Source organism: Chanodichthys erythropterus, chromosome 6 (assembly GCF_024489055.1).
Source record: "Chanodichthys erythropterus isolate Z2021 chromosome 6, ASM2448905v1, whole genome shotgun sequence".
In the NCBI taxonomy this organism is placed as follows: domain Eukaryota; kingdom Metazoa; phylum Chordata; class Actinopteri; order Cypriniformes; family Xenocyprididae; genus Chanodichthys; species Chanodichthys erythropterus.
The window spans coordinates 32,552,808-32,571,220 of NC_090226.1; the positions used below are offsets into that span (position 1 = coordinate 32,552,808).

The 18,413-nt window shown below is 36.7% G+C and overlaps 1 protein-coding gene across 2 annotated transcripts; it reads left to right on the forward strand.

Annotated features, from left to right (window-relative positions):
• Positions 1-814: 814 nt before the first annotated feature.
• Positions 815-18,405, forward strand: suox (sulfite oxidase). 2 transcript variants are annotated; one of them, XM_067388675.1, is made up of 4 exons: positions 815-885; positions 8,994-9,060; positions 9,300-9,487; positions 12,041-18,405. In XM_067388675.1, the coding sequence occupies exons 3-4, from the start codon at positions 9,344-9,346 to the stop codon at positions 13,538-13,540; spliced, it is 1,644 nt and encodes a 547-aa protein (XP_067244776.1). In that variant the 5' UTR covers positions 815-885; positions 8,994-9,060; positions 9,300-9,343; the 3' UTR covers positions 13,541-18,405. The 2 variants fall into 2 exon arrangements, with proteins under 2 accessions (XP_067244776.1, XP_067244775.1); XM_067388674.1 differs by having other exon boundaries at positions 821-885; positions 9,300-9,492; positions 12,041-18,404.
• The last annotated feature ends 8 nt before the right edge of the window (positions 18,406-18,413 follow it).

Here is an 18,413-nt window from a genome sequence, read left to right on the forward strand (position 1 = left end):
GAAGCTTCCTGAAGCAGTGTTTTGAAATCGGCCATCTTTTTTTTTTTTTTTTTTGGGTACACCAAAAAAATTCTCGTCACTTTATAATATTAATATTGAACCACTGTACTCACATGAACTGATTTAAATATGTTTTTAGTACATTAATGGATCTTGAGAGAGGAAATGTCATTGCTCCCTATGCAGGCCTCACTGAGCCATCGGATTTCATAAAAAATATCTTAATTTGTGTTCTGAAGATGAACAAAGGTTTTACGGGTGTGGAACGACATGAGGGGGAGTAATTAATAATTAAATTTTTGGGTGAACTAACCTTTTAAGAAGAGTAATGATGCAGTTCAGCTTTGATCATTTAAAATATATCCCAATAGAATATTTATTATTAATTTTACCATAATATTGATTAAATAAAGAAAGGCAGCCTTGGTGACTATATATATATATATATATATATATATATATATATATATATATATATATATATATATATATATATATATATATATATATATATACTTAAGTTTTGGCTGGCTGTGAATCTGCTTTTTCCTCTCAATGGTATTAAAAGATTAAGAGGCAGCATAATCAGTGTTTACCTTCATCCATGGAATGTTCTAGAAAATGACAAATGCTTAATGCGTGGTACTAAAATTAGCTAGATTACCAATTGTTGAGGTGTTTGTATACCTGCAAAAGAATATACATCTGATACATTTATATATTAAAAAAAAACAAAACAAAAGCACAAGATCTCGCGATGATGTCGCAGGCTGCGTCCACGTCACACTCGTGCGTATCAGTTCACTTTTCCAAGCGGACAGAGAAGGGTCGACATCGCGAGCTCATGGCGTATTCTGCTTCTCCGCGGACTGCAGTTTAATTACAGTAAGACTACGCTCTCCTAGTTATCAATGGATAAAAGCGAAGTCGTTAGTGGTTGGAATTCGAAGCAACATTGTGTGTGTGTTCGTTTGTCAAGTGTTATGCTGAATCAAAACTCAGTAGGATGTGTTTTGAGATGCACATGACTTTTTTCTTCTTTTTTCTTTTGTGTTTTTAGCCTACTAATGATATATAAATGTTTTATTTAATCGCTTTTGATTACAATATATGCATGGATGCATTTTATAAGTTATAATAAAAGTAGTTCCATTTTAGAACGAATTCCAAAATAGTTCTTTTTGAAAGTGTTTCCATATTTTCTTTTTTCCCCCACATGAAAAAAATGTATATACTATATGTATATAAAAATACTATAGTAATTTATAGTAAATTCTATAGAGTTTTTGAACCATACTATTATAAATTGTTATATGTTATACTTATTTACAACACTTAATGAATGCTAACTGATAAACTGTAATAAATACTATAGTATACTTTAGTTTTTACTACAGTAAACTGTAGTGTATTGGAGTATAATACCTTAAGTGTAAAGCATATGTTTAACTTTTATAGCAGAGTACTGCGGACATCTGACAAGATAATTCAGCTTTCTCAAACTGCGGCTTTTTATATCAACATGCATTTTAACTTCTTAAAGGAGGAGATTGATCTTGCGAAGCAGCTAGAACGTTTATTTAAACTATGCCTGGTGTAAGTAACCTTACTAAAAAGTGATTTAATTCATTTCCCACTACTAAATGACAAGTGTGAGGGTGTGTTGGACAAACATCAAGAAAGACTCACTTTCGCGTAGAATAACAATTTTAAGAACTAATCTTTTGAGGACGAAATGCAGTGTTCTGTCATGAAGCTGTAGATTGCTTGGGCTGATATGTTTTTAACCTAATCTGCTTTCAATCACGTCATTCTTTACAAGGTACAGCTGATTGGTTTCTGCTGTATCAGTAGCCAATGTGCTTGCTGCTCAACGTTCAAATACTTGGTCAGCATTTACTATAGCAGTGTGGCGTGCCTTCAGAAACCCTCCACCTTCCCCAGCTCCACCTGTATAGCTCTGCTATGGGTAATTCATGTATGCTGTATTGAACAGCAGCAGCAGTGTAGCAGATCTGTTCCACCAAGATCAAATAAATATATCAGCACTATCATATCCATTAACATGCCAAACACTCAGAGAGTTGTCATGATAGAACTAATTGAAGGGGAAATTTTTTGCACCTACATCAGTAATCATGCACGGCTATACTGGAGATACTCGGATGTAAACAACAGCATGGATTGCATGGTTAATGTACTACTGAAGATATTGTTCTACTTATTTACAATGTCTAAACCATGGAAAAAAGCTGCTAAATCATATAGAGAAGGACTTAGTAAGCAGGAAAGGCCGCAATATTTTGACAAACTAAAGTTAATAGGTGGTAAAGATCCGTACGAGCTGATCTTGTACAGGTCAGGGCCCTCATTTATCAATGGTGCGTACGGACAGATTTGTGCGTAGTGAGTGCGCAAGAACAGTTTCACGCAAAGTGTGGGATTCACCAACTTGTACTTAAACGTAGAAATGTGTGTAAATATAAGCACACCTCTGAGCATGCTTACGCAGATAATCTAGTGGTAGAATAGTGACACTACACACCAAAATCATTTTCACAGTAAAATCAGTCACAGTATGCATTAAGCAATCCACATGTCCTGTGTTTCCATTATTTATAAAACATTTTTAAAAATTTATAAAATTATTATTAGTAAATAATACAGAAAAACAAAACAAAACAAAACAAATGCAAGTTATTTAGTAGTACTCATTTTAAGCTTGTAGAAATTACAGTGTAAACATCAACATTATAAAATTAAGTTAAACTACTCAACTTTTCTGATACTGGTGTTCCCATCATGCACTTGGCCTTGAATAATTAATGAGGTAAATTTTTTGCTGTTTTCCAGCTGTTTTATCATTGCTTTTGTGGTTAGGTTTAGTAACTTAACATTTTGTGACATTTGGAGCTCATTTTCTACTCAAAATGCCACAATCACACTCAAAAATGTTCCATCGAATGTTACCGTCATTGTGTGTTGTGTACCAAGTATTGAGGTCTCTGTGTTCAACTATAGCATTACTTTTAATGTGTAGATATGATGTCTACACAATATCTTTCGTATTATCTGCTTAGATGTTTCTAAGTAAAAGCATACACATCAACAGCATGGTTTCATTCAGTGTTATATTGTTTTGTGTGAAATGTATTGCAAGAGAGTTTTAAATTAAATAGAAATTACTCAACTTTTTACTGATAAAGTTCAAGTTACTTATAATTTTACTTATCTCAGCTATGTAGAGTAACTTAAACCCATATTTGAAATTTACTTAAATAGTTTATGTGTGCAAAAACTTAAGTAAAAATTAAGTAAACTTTATCTTTATTTTATCTTGCATTATTGGAAGACTTTGCAAACAATGCGCTCCAGAGAGCACGTTTTCCAAGATCATGCTGATCTGCTTGGCAAGAGCTCTCTTTGCTATTATTGTGGTGAGGAAAAAACACAATCACGTGACTTTTAAAGGGAAGTTTTGTCACCATATATGGTTAATTGGAGGCGTTTCCGAATGCTAATGACCTTGAATGTGAACGAGCATGGCACTTACGCACATGTGGGATTTATCAACAATGATTGCTTACTCATGTGTGTAAGAACTGCGTGCGCACGTTTGATAAATGCCGATGTTCTTGTACTTAGGCACATTCTAAATTTCATTCGTTGGACAAAATGTAGAACCTTTTCTACGCACTGTTGATAAATGAGGGCCCAGATCTTTTACCTAGAATACAATAATAATAAATAAAGCACCATTAACACAAAAGATATGTAACTTAAGTTTTGTACTATTGGACTAGGTTATGAAATGAGATTAGAATCATTTTTTAAGCCAAAAATTTAACAAACAACAACGTAATATCAATAGGAGTGTATACTACTACACTACAAAATTATATAAGATATTAGCCTAATATTTCACCTACATGACGAGAAATGATAAGAGCAAACACGAATGTTGTTAAGATTCTTGCCCTGGAAGTCCTGGCCAACCACAAATGCCTTCTTTCCTCAGACAATTTTTTGCACACTTTTTCTTGATTTATTATAAGTTTTGGCATTCTATAGTACTCCAAATGTTTTCCCGGTCCGGCCAATTAGTACAGCCCAAAACGCGACAATAACTGACCATTTTCAGCTAAATTTGCGAGTTCTGTTCGGTTCAGAGCATTGTTGACGTTCACTCCCACCAATATGGCCGACTTCCGGATTGATTATGTATCGTGAAAACACCCTATTCAACTCGGAACACTCTTCAGTCACAGAAATGTGACAAAACATCCCTGGACACAATTAATTACAGTATTACTCAATCCAGTGTTTTATAGTTTAATATTAAAGTTGGCTTAATATTGGTAGATATTTCAGTAGTGCGTTGAAATGGAGTCAGTGGGATTTGTTTTTGGCTCTTTATGTGGCCTAGTTAATGAAAATGCTGAGAAACCAAGATTCCACACTGCTGGCCCTGAGAGCAAGGTTAATGTTTTCTGTACACAAGAACTGCATGAACCAAAACAAGTGTGTAATCCATTATGACGCAATCATGTCAGTCCATCTAAACCTTTCTTTGGGTCATTTCACATGGCTGTTTGGTATTTAAAATTAGGCTTTAGTTTGATCATTTTATTTCCAAGAGACTTTCTCTATGCCAGTAGTCTTTCTGCTTAACACCCTTTTCTTATCATGTGCAAATATATGTTTATGGTGGTCATTAACCGTTTTAAAGCCAGTAGCCCATCGTTGACATAAAGCTAATAGACTGATATGTGATGTTGGAGTGAGTAAATGAATGTTGCAAAGTTTAAACATGGGGTGTGAATCATTCTGAGATTCAGCGCTTTAAGTGACTACAGCTTGACTTCTCTTTTCATTGGAGTTTTAGGAGTTTTTTTTGGGGGGGGGGGTCATGACCCAGCAGGCTTACATGTGGTTGCAGTGATAAGACGAATGTTTTGATGAAAAAGTTTTGATGAGTCATGATGGTTAGTCTGTAGATCCATGCACTATACTTTTAAACTCACCAAGTGTTTCATGTTTAATATATTGCTGGTAAACTGAAAGGTACATTTAGGAAGGAATGGCTCTGTTGACCCCATTCTTCTTTATAAGTCCTAAGAACCTTATTGAACCTCATATTAAACACTTTCTTTTAATTAATAAACTTGACTCACATTTTTGTAGGGAATATAGGCCCCTAAAATAAGGGAAGTTTCACAAGATTGATGCATTATTGCTAAAGACCTCTTGATTGGATATCACAATCATATTTAGTCACCCATTCTTTGGCAATTTAGAAAAGTGTCAATAGCCACTTATGCAAGACTTTTATTTTAACACATTAGATATTTTGTCCCGTCTGCTTACAGAACTGACCTTGTTTGCATAACAAGATCCCTTCCTTATCAAATATAGACCCATTTCTTGTCTTGCACTCTCTACTAATTAGACCTTAATCAGTGTAGATGCCATACTGAATTAGTGTTGTCAAAAGTACTGACTTCGATAACAAGTCGGTACTGAAATTTTACAAATGTGATGCTTTGAGTGCTGTTGAGCGGATTAATAAACACCTCTGATTGGCCATTGTGTTCACACGCTCATCAGATATGTCTGTGATTGGCTACAGTGGTCAAGGGAACTTTTGAAAGCACACAGAAGTGTTTGAATTTGAAAGCGGGAGCGTTTGAAAGCAGGCCGGTGCTTGATTGATGTCTATTTACAACATGTTTCTGAAACGTTGATCATTGTAGCCAATCACAGACATATCTGTTGAGCGCGTGAAAACGATAGCCAATCAGAGGTGTTTAGAAATCCACTCAACCGTGCTCAAAGCATCACATTTTTTTAAATTTCAGTATTAACTTGTAATTTTCAAAACTCACAACTTTCATAACTGTTCTATGGAGTTTTTCTCTACTGAAAGTCTTTAGAAAAGACATTTCATTAGTTGAGCATCTGGCATGTTGTTAAACAACAGCAAAATCTATTGAAAACACTGTACTTCTATCCCTCAAATTAAATGCGGGCAGTGTCCGAAAGCTGGCATTGACTTTACAGGCAGCATTTGCGCACAAGGGTATATCATGAAAATGATTTTGGAGAGACTTCTGAGGCAACATACTGGTTTAATAATCTACAACAAAACATCTCTCAACAAAAAAAGAGAGCTTTCTGATAACTAAGTGAATATTTAATAACTACAATAGTACTTTCTAGCTAGAAGTTACATAAAGTGGAAAAAGTTGGTCGAAACCAAAAAACACAAAGAATAAGTCTGATTCATAAAGGTTCCTAAGTGTTAAGACTAGGTCTCAGCTCCAGTATTACTTAAGAGTGCTGGAGACGTATCCTAGTTAGGAGTAACAAGATGGACAGAGATGAGACCACACACTTTCCAACAAATATATAGATTTATTGGAGTTATATGATGACCGAGAGTTGATAAAACGATACTAGCTTGATTGTCGAGGTATTCTTTTTGTACCTGACCTAGTTAGAAATTTGATCATTTGTCCTACTCTACAAATCATGTGCATTTTTAAAAATATTTTGAAGATGAAGGAAGAACAAAACACTAAACTTGGTCAAGGTATTTATCTGACAAAAAAAAGAAGAAAAAAGTGCCAAAAAAGCACACCCTGACTGACTACAACATAATCAGTTATTACTAATATTTAGTTAGTTCTCTCATTTTTGCAAGACAGCCTGGCCAAAATTATGTTGGTACAATTTGACGTTTCATTGCGAAGCATTTCCTGAAACCACACTTCCAACAAACATTCATAAACTTGTGTGGTTTGAACCTGTGTTTAGAAGCATAATTTCTTGTTTATATGAAGATGACTTGCATAGATCATGCTCTTGCACACAATGAGCAAGCTAACATTAAAGGGTTAGTTCACCCAAAAAGGAAAATTCTGTCATTAATTACTCACACTCATGTCGTTCCACACCCGTAAGACGAGTTCATCTTCAGAACACAAATTAAGATATTTTTGATGTAATCTGATGACTCAGTGAGGCCTCCATTGACACCAAGATAATTAACACTTTCAGATGCCCAGAAAGCTACTAAAGACATATTTAAAACAGTTCATGTGACTACAGTGGTTCATCTTTAATGTTATGAAGTGACGAGAATACTTTTTGTGCGCCAAAAAAACTAAATAAGGACTTTATTCAACAATATCTAGTGATGGGCGATTTCAAAACACTGCCTCATGAAGCTTCGAAGCTTTACGAATCTTTTGTTTTGAATCAGTGGTTTGTAGCGTGTATCAAACTGCCAAAGTCACGTGAACTATTGAAATTCCGAAACACTTATGACGCAACAAGACCTTGTTTACTGAGAATCACTTGACTTCGGCAATCTGAACAACTGAGCCATCGTATTTCATCAAAAATATCTTGATTTGTGTTCCAAAGATGCACGAAGGTCTTACGAAGTTCATTCTTTATTATTCAATTTAAACCAAGCGGCAACCTCCCCCAGTTTCTCGTGAAGCCAATGCGGAAGTAATTTAAACTGCGATTCATCGATTGGCCGCTAGGGACAGGCTGTAAAAGGGAGCAGAATCTCATTGACCATAATGTTAAAACAGCCAAGTTTACAGCAGAAAAAAACATGTTTACAGTCTGGTTCAAATCGTGTTTTGGTCTATACTGCTAATTTTGCCCTAAATGATGTGATTTTTTTTTATAATTCATCTGTTTAAATTATACTAAGCCTTAAAGTTCTGCATAATTAAGGGCGTGGTCACTTGAGTGACAGGTGGATTGGCGCTGCGGTCTGTGAGCCGTCATGTTACCTCAGCTCATTTCAGCCACTGAATTTGGCATCTCAGTCATATTTGTGTCTTTTTTTCTGGATTATTTTATACAATAAATGGCTTGTTGCATACTCGAGACAAATGTCAGTCTGTGTACATGTTCTCGCATGCGGAACACACGTTGTTGGATTGTTGTGGCATTGGCTAAAAGTTTTGTTCCTGAGATTTACTACAATGACAATACCAGGAGGATATAGTACAACTCCGACAGCACTGCTTGGATATAACTAAAACTGTGACACTATTTAGAAAAATTATACTTTGGATACATGCTCATTAGTTTGAGAGAACATTTGAGAGTTATACAGATATCTGGTAAGTTACCTAAGTTATATATGTGCGTATAGAGTCTTACATTATAAACGATGCTCAGATTGCATCCTTTCTTGAAGAACGATGATGGAGAGCAAATCATTCCGACGATATGTAATGCAAACGAGGGGTAATATATAAAGATTTCATGGATTTAACGTTTTCATGAACAAAAAGTAGGTTTTTTATATTTTGAAATGGACATTTTACCCAAGTGCAACGGATTGGATTCATCTCGCGATCTCTATTTCATTAAAGGTATGAAGTCCCAGTTGATTTTGTTTGTGTTATTTGCACACCCCACACAAATTAATTAGCCTACTGGTGTTAGAGCATCTATAATGTTAACTTAAAAACACTGTAGATTGACAGTAAACCTTTAGTACTTTCTAATGATATTGTTATCTTTATTAATATTTTATATAGTATCTAAGATAGATATGCTAGGCGGGCGTGGTTTCAGCAACAAGTCGCATGGGCTCCAACTACATCCCGCCTCTTTACCCATTTTCAGTTATCCGTGAGGGATGTGCGGTGACGCGCAGCTAAGATGGCCTCATTTTCGCTTCAAAACTGCTGTTCAGAACTCTATGGGTGACGTCACGGACACTACGTCCATATGTTTTACAGTCTATGATTTAAATATATACATTTCAATAATTATTTTAAAGTGTGTCAGCACCGTTTTTGAAGAGTATGCATGCATAAGGGAAAGTGAGAAGTTCCTTATATCTGTTATATAACTAATTGAGCATTTGACTGTGGATTCATCATAACAGATCACCAGAGCTTTTGAACGGTGTCATTGTACTTTGACATCTTGGTGTTCTTCTTTCTCTCTTTACTCAGAAAGTGCAATGCAGAACCTAAAGAATTGCCAAGGTCTTGCTCCGGTCTTCCTTATCAGGAGTCAAAGGTAATACTGCCATTTCATAAAAACCTTTGTTCTTTATCATTTATGTGTTTCTAAATAAGACATATGAAAGTTTATTTTTCTAGGATTCATGGTTTACTTAAACTTGATTTAATCATTTTTGTTTAATGTAAATTATTAAAATGACAAGGCCAGATTCTCTTTCTTGTGCAGAAATTAGGAGGTTTGAAATTAATGATGTTTGTTATGAAATTGTTGCATAAACTTCTCTAAACTCTCAGTTCCAGGATTTCAAAGAGCATTATCCCATCCTTGTCTGTGTGGGATGGGCATCTTTCCTCTCGCTGGAGGAGCACCGGTGGACATGGAAGGCAGAAATACTTCAGTGACAGGGTGCCGAAGTTTAGATTTGCGCTGGCAGGGCTGCTGGCCGGTACCGGAGCTGTTCTGGCCTATAAGCACCACCAAGGCAAGGTGAGACATTTTCCCCAATTAAAAAAAAAAAAAAATTTGGAAAGAACTCTAAAGATATAAAAAGGAAATACAGCAGTTGGCTGATTCATATATAGATCTATTGAAAATAACAGCATTGTCACACAATGGATGAAAACACCTGTTACAAAACCTGTCAAAAAGTTGTTAAAATTGCACAAAACTGGTGACCGAAAGGATTGTTTCAAGCATGCCTAGATGGCAGAAACGGCGCTCCTGTTGACCCAAGTCTTGCCACGTTTTCTCAAGAGTAATTTAAAAACTATTAAAAAAATTATCTGTACAAATTAATCTGAACATTAACCAAACTAATCTATCTACTAAGGGTCTGGTATGGTAAGAGTTATGTGTACGTACCTCTTTCATTACTTATGCCTGAGAATGAGGGAGAAGAATAATCATGTTTTGCAAATATGTATTATGTATCTTATATATATATATATATATGTATATACATGATATATTGCCTGGTCCTTGGCAGGTCTTAAAATTAGGTAAATACAAGCTCAGATGAACAACAACACAGGACATATTACACTGTGTCATTATTTATTTAGGAAAAATAAATAAAAAGAAAAAGAAGCCATGGGTGACAAACTAAGTACACCCCATGATTTAGTTGCTTGTAGAGCCAATCAGGAGGAAAATGTTACAAAACTGAAAAGCACCTTGTGTTATAAAAGTACAAAATAAATAGAATAATGAAAAATAAAACTTTAGGTGTGTCATAATTTTCTCCACATAAACTTGATTTAAACATTCAAAAACATTAATTCTAGTGAACTTTGGCTGTTTTCAAAATACCTTCATTCACTATTCCCTACATATTCCCTCCTCAAGTAAACTATATTAGTGAAAACGAGTGAGTGAATTCAGACACTGAGTGCACCGGAAGGGCTGCCGCTTTTGCATAGTTTGTGTTTGCTGTTTAATAATCATAATAATAATCAGCTCCAGTAGAAAATATTTATCTTGAACTCTGTCAATGTATAAACCTTATTTAAACAATTTAAAAATCAATTAAAAAGGAATTTATACCTGTATGATGTTATGTTGCAACCACATTGGATCAGCGGTTTGGAAAATGGATGGATGATTCATCTGCGGGCGCCATCTTCTGGCAAGATGCAGGAATTAATTCTGTGCGACCCTTACAGCGCATTATGGGTGTTCTCCAGCCGTTGTGCTTACATCGGTTGTACACTCGTTATTGCGGTGCATTGTGGGGATTGAATGAGTTCACTTGATAAGGTCCACTATGGTTTCAGACATCACTACAAATGGCTGTACCCTCAATTAGTGCCTTGTTTAAATGGGGTGATTTCAGACACAGCCTTAAATGTTAAAGGGTTAGTTCACCCGAAAATGAAAATTATGTCATTTATTACTCACCCTCATGCTGTTCCACACCCGCAAGACCTTCGTTAATCTTTGGAATGCAAATTAAGATTTTTTGATGAAATCCGATGACTCAGTGAGGCCTCCATAGGGAACAATGACATTTCCTCTCTCAAGATCCATAAAGGTACTAAAATATATTTAAATCAGTTCATGTGAGTACAGTGGTTCAATATTAATATTATAAAGCCACAAGAATATTTTTGGTGCACCAAAAAAAACAAAATAATGACTTATATAGTGATGGCCGATTTCAAAACACTTCTTCAGGAAGCTTCGGAGCGTAATGAATCAGCATGTCGAATCAGTGGTTTGGAGCGCCAAAGTCACATGATTCAGCAGATTGGCGGTTTGGCACGCGATCCGAATCATGATTTGTCACAAAAGAATCATAACGTTCTAAAGCTTCCTGTTGTTTTTATTCAGAGAAAGTGTGCATAAAGAAGTGGAAGAGTCTGGGATACATATTTAAAGGAGAGGGAGAGCCCATCTCATGATGCGAATTCACGTCTGTTGTGAAGTGAATTTCGCGTGCAAATGAAGGGAGTAAACGCAAAATGTTCAAGCGTCCAACTACGCGTGAATAGTGAAATTTATTTGCGCAAGTCGCATCTGGTGTGAACGCCCCATTAGTTTTCAAGCACTCAAGTCATTTGTGTATGTGCTGTTCTTCTTCTGCTCTTTTTGCTGTTGTGGCGGTTGGCAAACAGTGTTGTATTACTGTGCACACCACAATATGTAACACACATATATATATATATATATATATATATATATATATATATATATATATATATATATATATATATATATATATATATATATATATAAATAACATAACAAAGTTATGACTTTTATGGATTCATAAAAAAAATGTCATGTCCCCTTTAAAGTTTGTGTAAATAAGGATGTCGAAACGAACTGGAACATCAAACACTGTCAATCATTACTAAAGTCTTAGCTAAGATCATAGAGTTTGACATAAAAGACCATTGATGTCTCACACTCTTTGATTAAGATCTCCCTGGGCTCCTATTATACAATCAGACAAGTAAAGGAACAATTGTAAAATAAAATTACAGTGTGTCCTTGACTTATTGAGTAATCGACTTTATTGTGTCTTTTTGTTCAGGTTGAGTGGGCAGCTTCTTCAGCACAGCTACCAGTGACGCAGACTTCAGCTCTTCCTGTGTACACCCTAGAAGATGTCACAAAACATTGCTCCCTTGACAGTGGCGTGTGGGTTACCTATAAAGGGGAAGTCTACGATATTACTGAATTTGTAGCCATGCACCCCGGTGGCGACAAAATACTTCTGGCTGCAGGTGGAGCTCTGGAACCGTACTGGGCATTATATGCCGTTCATGAGCAAGACCATGTTCTAGAAATCCTCTCGGAGTATAAAATTGGTGTTCTTAATACAGAGGGTCTCAAGAAGCAAGAGAGCGCAAACACTTCAGACCCTTACTCTGCCGAGCCGACACGTCACCCTGCTCTTCAGATCAACAGTCTGAAACCTTTCAATGCCGAACCACCTGCTTCTATACTTTCTGATAACTACATCACCCCCTCAGTCATATTTTTTAAGCGGAATCATCTTCCAGTGCCCAGGGTGGATCCAGAAACATACAGGTTGGAGATTGAGGGTCTCCCTGGTGGAGTAGCATCACTTACACTAAGCGAGCTGAAGTCTTGTTTTCCAAAACACACAATTACAGCAACGCTTCAGTGTGCTGGGAACCGTCGGTCTGAGATGAACACAGTCAAGCAAGTGAAAGGACTCAATTGGGGCATTGCCGCAATAAGCAATGCTACGTGGTCAGGCGCACGTCTGCGGGATGTACTGTTGCACTATGGCTTTGGACCAGAGGTAGCAGCGAAGGCTCAACATGTCCAGTTTGAAGGGTTGGACAGGGATGTGAGCGGTACAGCATATGGCGCATCTATTCCACTGAACAAGGCTGTGAGTGAGGAAGGTGACGTTCTTCTTGCGTATGAGATGAACGGGGAGGACCTTCCGCCTGACCATGGCTACCCTGTCCGTGTGGTCGTGCCTGGAATTGTTGGAGCCCGTAACGTCAAGTGGTTGGGGAAAATTGTTGTGAGTGAAGAAGAGAGCAAGAGTCACTGGCAGCAGAATGATTACAAAGGCTTTTCTCCAGGTACCGACTGGGACACTGTGGACTTTAAATCGGCACCAGCCATACAGGAACTCCCCATTCAGTCAGCAATCACTCATCCGGCAGAGGGAAACTCAGTAGACAGCAGTGACAGGGAGGTGACTGTAAAAGGCTATGCATGGAGTGGGGGAGGAAGAGAGGTTGTCAGAGTAGACGTCTCAATAGATGGTGGGAAGACATGGCATGTTGCCGAACTTCGCACTGGTGATAAGGGACAACACCCTGCTCCTCCTCCTCCACCTGGAAAAGCCTGGGCTTGGAAGCTATGGGAGATAGACATTCCAATTCCTCATAGGGCTCGAGAGCTGGAGATTGTATGCAAAGCAGTGGACAGTAGTTACAACACGCAGCCAGATACTGTTGCCCCTATCTGGAACTTGCGTGGAGTGCTTAGTAATGCATGGCATCGAGTAAAGGTAAAAGTGAATGAGGATTTGAAGGGTGAAAAATGAAGTTTGTAGCTTTCGAACAGTTTGAGCTTGTGGGTACTTGAAAGGGTACTACTCTCATTTACTCGGTAGTTACAATTTACAATCAGAAATAAATGTCTTGATGGATCTTTTTTGGTATTCAACTCACGAATACTTGGTCAAGACTGATTATACCAAACAAGTTTATCATTTGTTTTTCATTGCATCACCAAATTGTGAAATCCTGTATGATATGAAGACTAAATGGATTATACCAAGTTACGCTGTTCATAATTGTATTGGCTTACAATGATAAGGTGCCACATTCACACTGTTTTTTAAAATCTTAGTCTATATACAGTCTAGATAGATAGATTCAGATGCAATCAAAGGCCCCCAGAGACTGTAAAGGCCAGAACACACCACGCCGACGCCGACGAACTAGTGGCGACGAAAGTAAGCTGCAGGGTTGGCTCACGTTGGCAGCGTCTGTGTCCAAAGTTGCCCTGACACACCAAACCGACGCTAAACAGCCAACGACCAAGTAGCACGTCAGTTCTGCACCTGCGTGAGATGAAATGCCTTTCCGAACAGCAGACGGAAGTAGCTGAACAGCCAATCAGAAAGATCAGATGGCCCGACGGACCGACAAGCTCCAACGCCGATTCCACATGTCGAATCGGCTGAAAAAAAGCCAACGAGGACCAACTTCAGCCGGCGGTGCGGAACACACTGAGAAAACTTGGCCGACGAAGAAAAACTGACCGTTGGCTTGGTGTGTTCCTGCCTTAACCATATAAGCTTTTCTGAAGATCCAGAGATTATCAGTATAGTGGCATATAGAAAATATGTCATTATGGCCACGTACACATTGGAGCTTAATTTGGTTGTCAGTTCACCTGTTAATGCTTAGTCCTCTTCTGAATTCACACAGAGTTCATTCATTTACAGGAGTGACAAAAAGCGCATTCTACAACCAAATTACCTCCCGAAAAATGCATGTAATGTATTTACAATAATTCTGCACGGTGTGTACAGAACATGAAGTGAATATCTAGTTGTTTATGACACTTTGGGTGCTTTCACACTTGGTTTGATTGTTTGAACCGAACCCGAGTTCGATTGCTTCCCCCTCCCCCTGCTCCCACTGGACTGTGTTCACATTATATTATTTGGGTCCAAACCGCGGTTCGTTTACGTCAACAAACCGCCAGCTGTTTACTCCGTTGCTTAGTAATGATGGCGCAGGAGAAGGCGACAAAACGTTGCTCTCCTTGCTTTTATATTTTTGTTTTTGAATTGTTGGTTTTGTTCATAACGGCACTTGCGTCAATCTGCCGCGAATGTAGAACGCTGAAGGCGAGCAGAAATGAACTGGGCTACACTACAGCTCTCTGCTTGCAGCACGTCAGTCACGCTCGTCGGGAAAGTGAGTGAAAAACACACACAAACACATTTTTATCAAATAATACGACATTGATAGTGGTTCACTTCCGCTATTTGGTACGTAATTTCCCTGATAATTTACTCACCCCCATGTCATCCAAGATTTTCATGTCCTTCTCTCTTCTGTTGAAAAGAAATTAAGGTTTTTGATGAAAACTTTCCAGAATTTTTCTCCATATAGTGGACTTCAATGGCCTCCAGACAGATGAAGGTCAAAATTACAGTTTCATTGCAGCTTCAAAGAGCTCTACACGATCCCAGACGAGAAATAAGGGTCTTATCTAGAGAAACCATCGCTCATTTTCTAAAAAAAAAATAAAATATTTTTTTTTATACATTTTAACCATAAATGCTCATCTTGAACTAGCTCTCTTCTTCTTCTCTATTAGAATTATTATATTGTATATTATATTGTATTACTGCCCTCCACAGGTCAAAGTTTGAACTAAATTGTCATATACAATATGCTAGTGCAAGTATATAACAATTCAAACTTTGACCTGTTCGATCAGAGCACCTGAGAAAAACCTTTGTTTTACTTCTAAAGACGTGCAAAATGGCCTGATGAAAGAATGAAAAAAGCATTTCAGTAAGGACTATAAGAAAAGTGCTAAACAAGAAAGGACTTCATGTCCAGGCTCCTTAAAGGATTAGTTCATTTTGAAATGAAAATTAGCCCAAGTTTTACTCACCCTCAAACTAACCTAGGTGTATCAAATCAAATCAAAATTGTATTTATACAGCACAATAAGTACAACAGTAGCTGGCCTTTGTGCTGTACAAGAGGATAAATATCTAAAAAACAAACAAACAAACAAAGGCTGCAGTGCAAAATGTTTAATTTAATTTAAAAATCAGTGTTAAAAATCAAATACAGGCTGTTGGCCTGAGAGAAAAAAATACGTTTTCAACTTAGATTTCAATTCAGACTCTGTGGATAGTAGTCTTAAAGATAGAGGAAGACTATTCCACAATTTTGGACCAATAATAGAAAAAGATAAGATGACCTTAATGATCTAGCAGAGTTATTTAATTTCAAAAGTTCAGAGAGATATTTTGGAGCTGATCCATTTAGGACTTTAAAAACAAGCAGGATTTTAAAACCAATTCTATAACAAACCGGGAGCCAGTGCAACACTTACAATATTGGGGAAATATGATTAAATTTCCGTGTTCCAGTCAACAGCCTGGCTGCTGCATTTTGGACCATCTGAAGATGACTAATATTGGATTGGCTCATTCCAATATAATGAGAATTACAATAGTAAAGTCTAAATTAAATAAACGAATGGATCACTCTCTCAAACTCTGCAAATGTTAGAAAACTCTTAGCCTTAGATAAGTCTTAAGTTTGTCAAATTTAAGGGCAGAATCAAAAATAACAAGTGTTTTACATAAGGGACCAAATCTCCCAGGTCACCAGCAGAATTTAACACATCTGTAGGCCCGAAAACAATAACCTCAGTTTTGCTCTTGTTTAGATGCAAAAAATTAGAAAACCAAGACTTAATATCAGACAAGCATGCTGATAATGAGCTTAAAGCTTTTTTGTCGTTTTTCTTTAAGGGCAGATAAATTTGGGTGTCATCAGCATAAAAATGAAATGACACCCCATGTTTAGAAAGAATAGCCCCCAAAGAAAGCATATACAATGAGAACAAATCAGGGACCAGAATGACTTTATAGGACTTTATATGTATATGACTTTCTTCTTTCTGATGAACATAATCTCAGAAATATTCATAAATATCCTGACACATCCGAGCTTTAAAATAGTAAAATATCTAGCTTCTGCACAAGCCGCCTTCTGTGTTCAACGTACGCAGAAAGTGTAAAACTCTTGCAGTACACAAAGCTTATGCTACATCCTACGCCTTCCCTATTCAACTTATGGAAAAAGTGTAACTGACGTGACGCCAGTTTACACTTTCCTCTTAAATTCGGTATGGAAGGTGGTCTGGCAGAAGTAACATATTTTACTTCATAACTTGATGGATCATACTCATTGATCCCTATCAATGCCATTATGAAGCTCAGATGTTTATTAATATTTCTGTGATTGTTCATCAGAAAGAAGAAAGTCATATACATCTAGGATGGCTTGAGGGTGAGTAAAGCTTAGTGAACTAATCCTTTAACTAAGAAGAACTGGTCAAAAAGGCTGAAGTGAATAGTCTGGAAGAAATTTGGAAAGACCTGTGGAGTTCTGGAACTTTTTGGACCCATGGATCAGTGGTGTGTCTGGCACACGAAAGTCAAGGCTTATAACTAACACCATCGCTACGGTCGAACATGTGGGTCAGTTTCGTTGTGGGGTGCTTTGATGCTGCAGAAACTGGAAATCTTGACCATGTGACCGGCATCATGGATACTTCGTACACTGAAGTTTGATGGCCATTATACCAAATTACCTTTATAGGCTTGGTTTAGTGATCTGATCTGGAATGTTCTTAAGTGGCTTGTTCAGTCTCCAGATTTAAATCCCATCTTTGGTAAGATTTGAAGAAGCAGTGGCAGCACGGGAACCAACAGATATCAGTTAGCTGGAAGCTTTTGCACAAAGCACATAGGGCTGATAGTGGAGAGGTGTCAAGCTTGTAAGTAATTGTAGTACAGGCAACATTTTTTGGAGGTAATAAAAAGTGATACTTCTGGGAGTGGAGTCATTTTGTACATGGATGTTTTAATTTCTTTTTTATTTTTGTTTTCTTTTGAACAGACAAATTTATACTCAGAAATATTCATAATGTAATAATAAACTTTAAATGACTATTTAATGATGCCTTGTTGATATTTTTTTATAACATTTTGTTCACAACACCAGAATATCTTCAAAATCGGGGGGTTGAATTATATTTACTGCAACTGTATTTGCCATTTTTGCTTTATAGGGTTTTGGTGCAGAGAATCCCAGTTTTGCAAACATTTTTTTTTTACCATTAAATCAAGTGATTATGCTTCTTTATACCTTCACAAGCTGGCTTTGATGTAAGAAGTTATTTAAAATATGAAATGTAAAATTCATGATTAATAACCTTGACATTGAATGAATATGATAGAATAAGGTTAGGAATATTACAGTACCACATCACAACAAATTTAGTTTTCTCATAAAGTTCCACTTTTTAAAATAATGTTTATATATTTTTTTATCTTTTAGTAAGTGGTAGATATTTTAGTGTAATAGGTGTTGTTGAAAAAGTAATCTTTAATACAATTTGTAATGTGAATCTATTGATATTGTATGTGAATCACTATTTTGAAGTATACTCAAAAGTCTTAAATGAAACCTTTTGTCTTGTCATATTAAGGAAATGTAAAAATATGGTATTCTAGTTAAATGTTTAACTGCAGCAAGTTATTTAGGCAAAGAGAAAAAATACACAATACAATCGGTATAAGTATTTTTTTCAAGTGGGTAGTTTTGATATTTAGTGAATAAAATAAATGTGAACATGGTTGTTGGCTA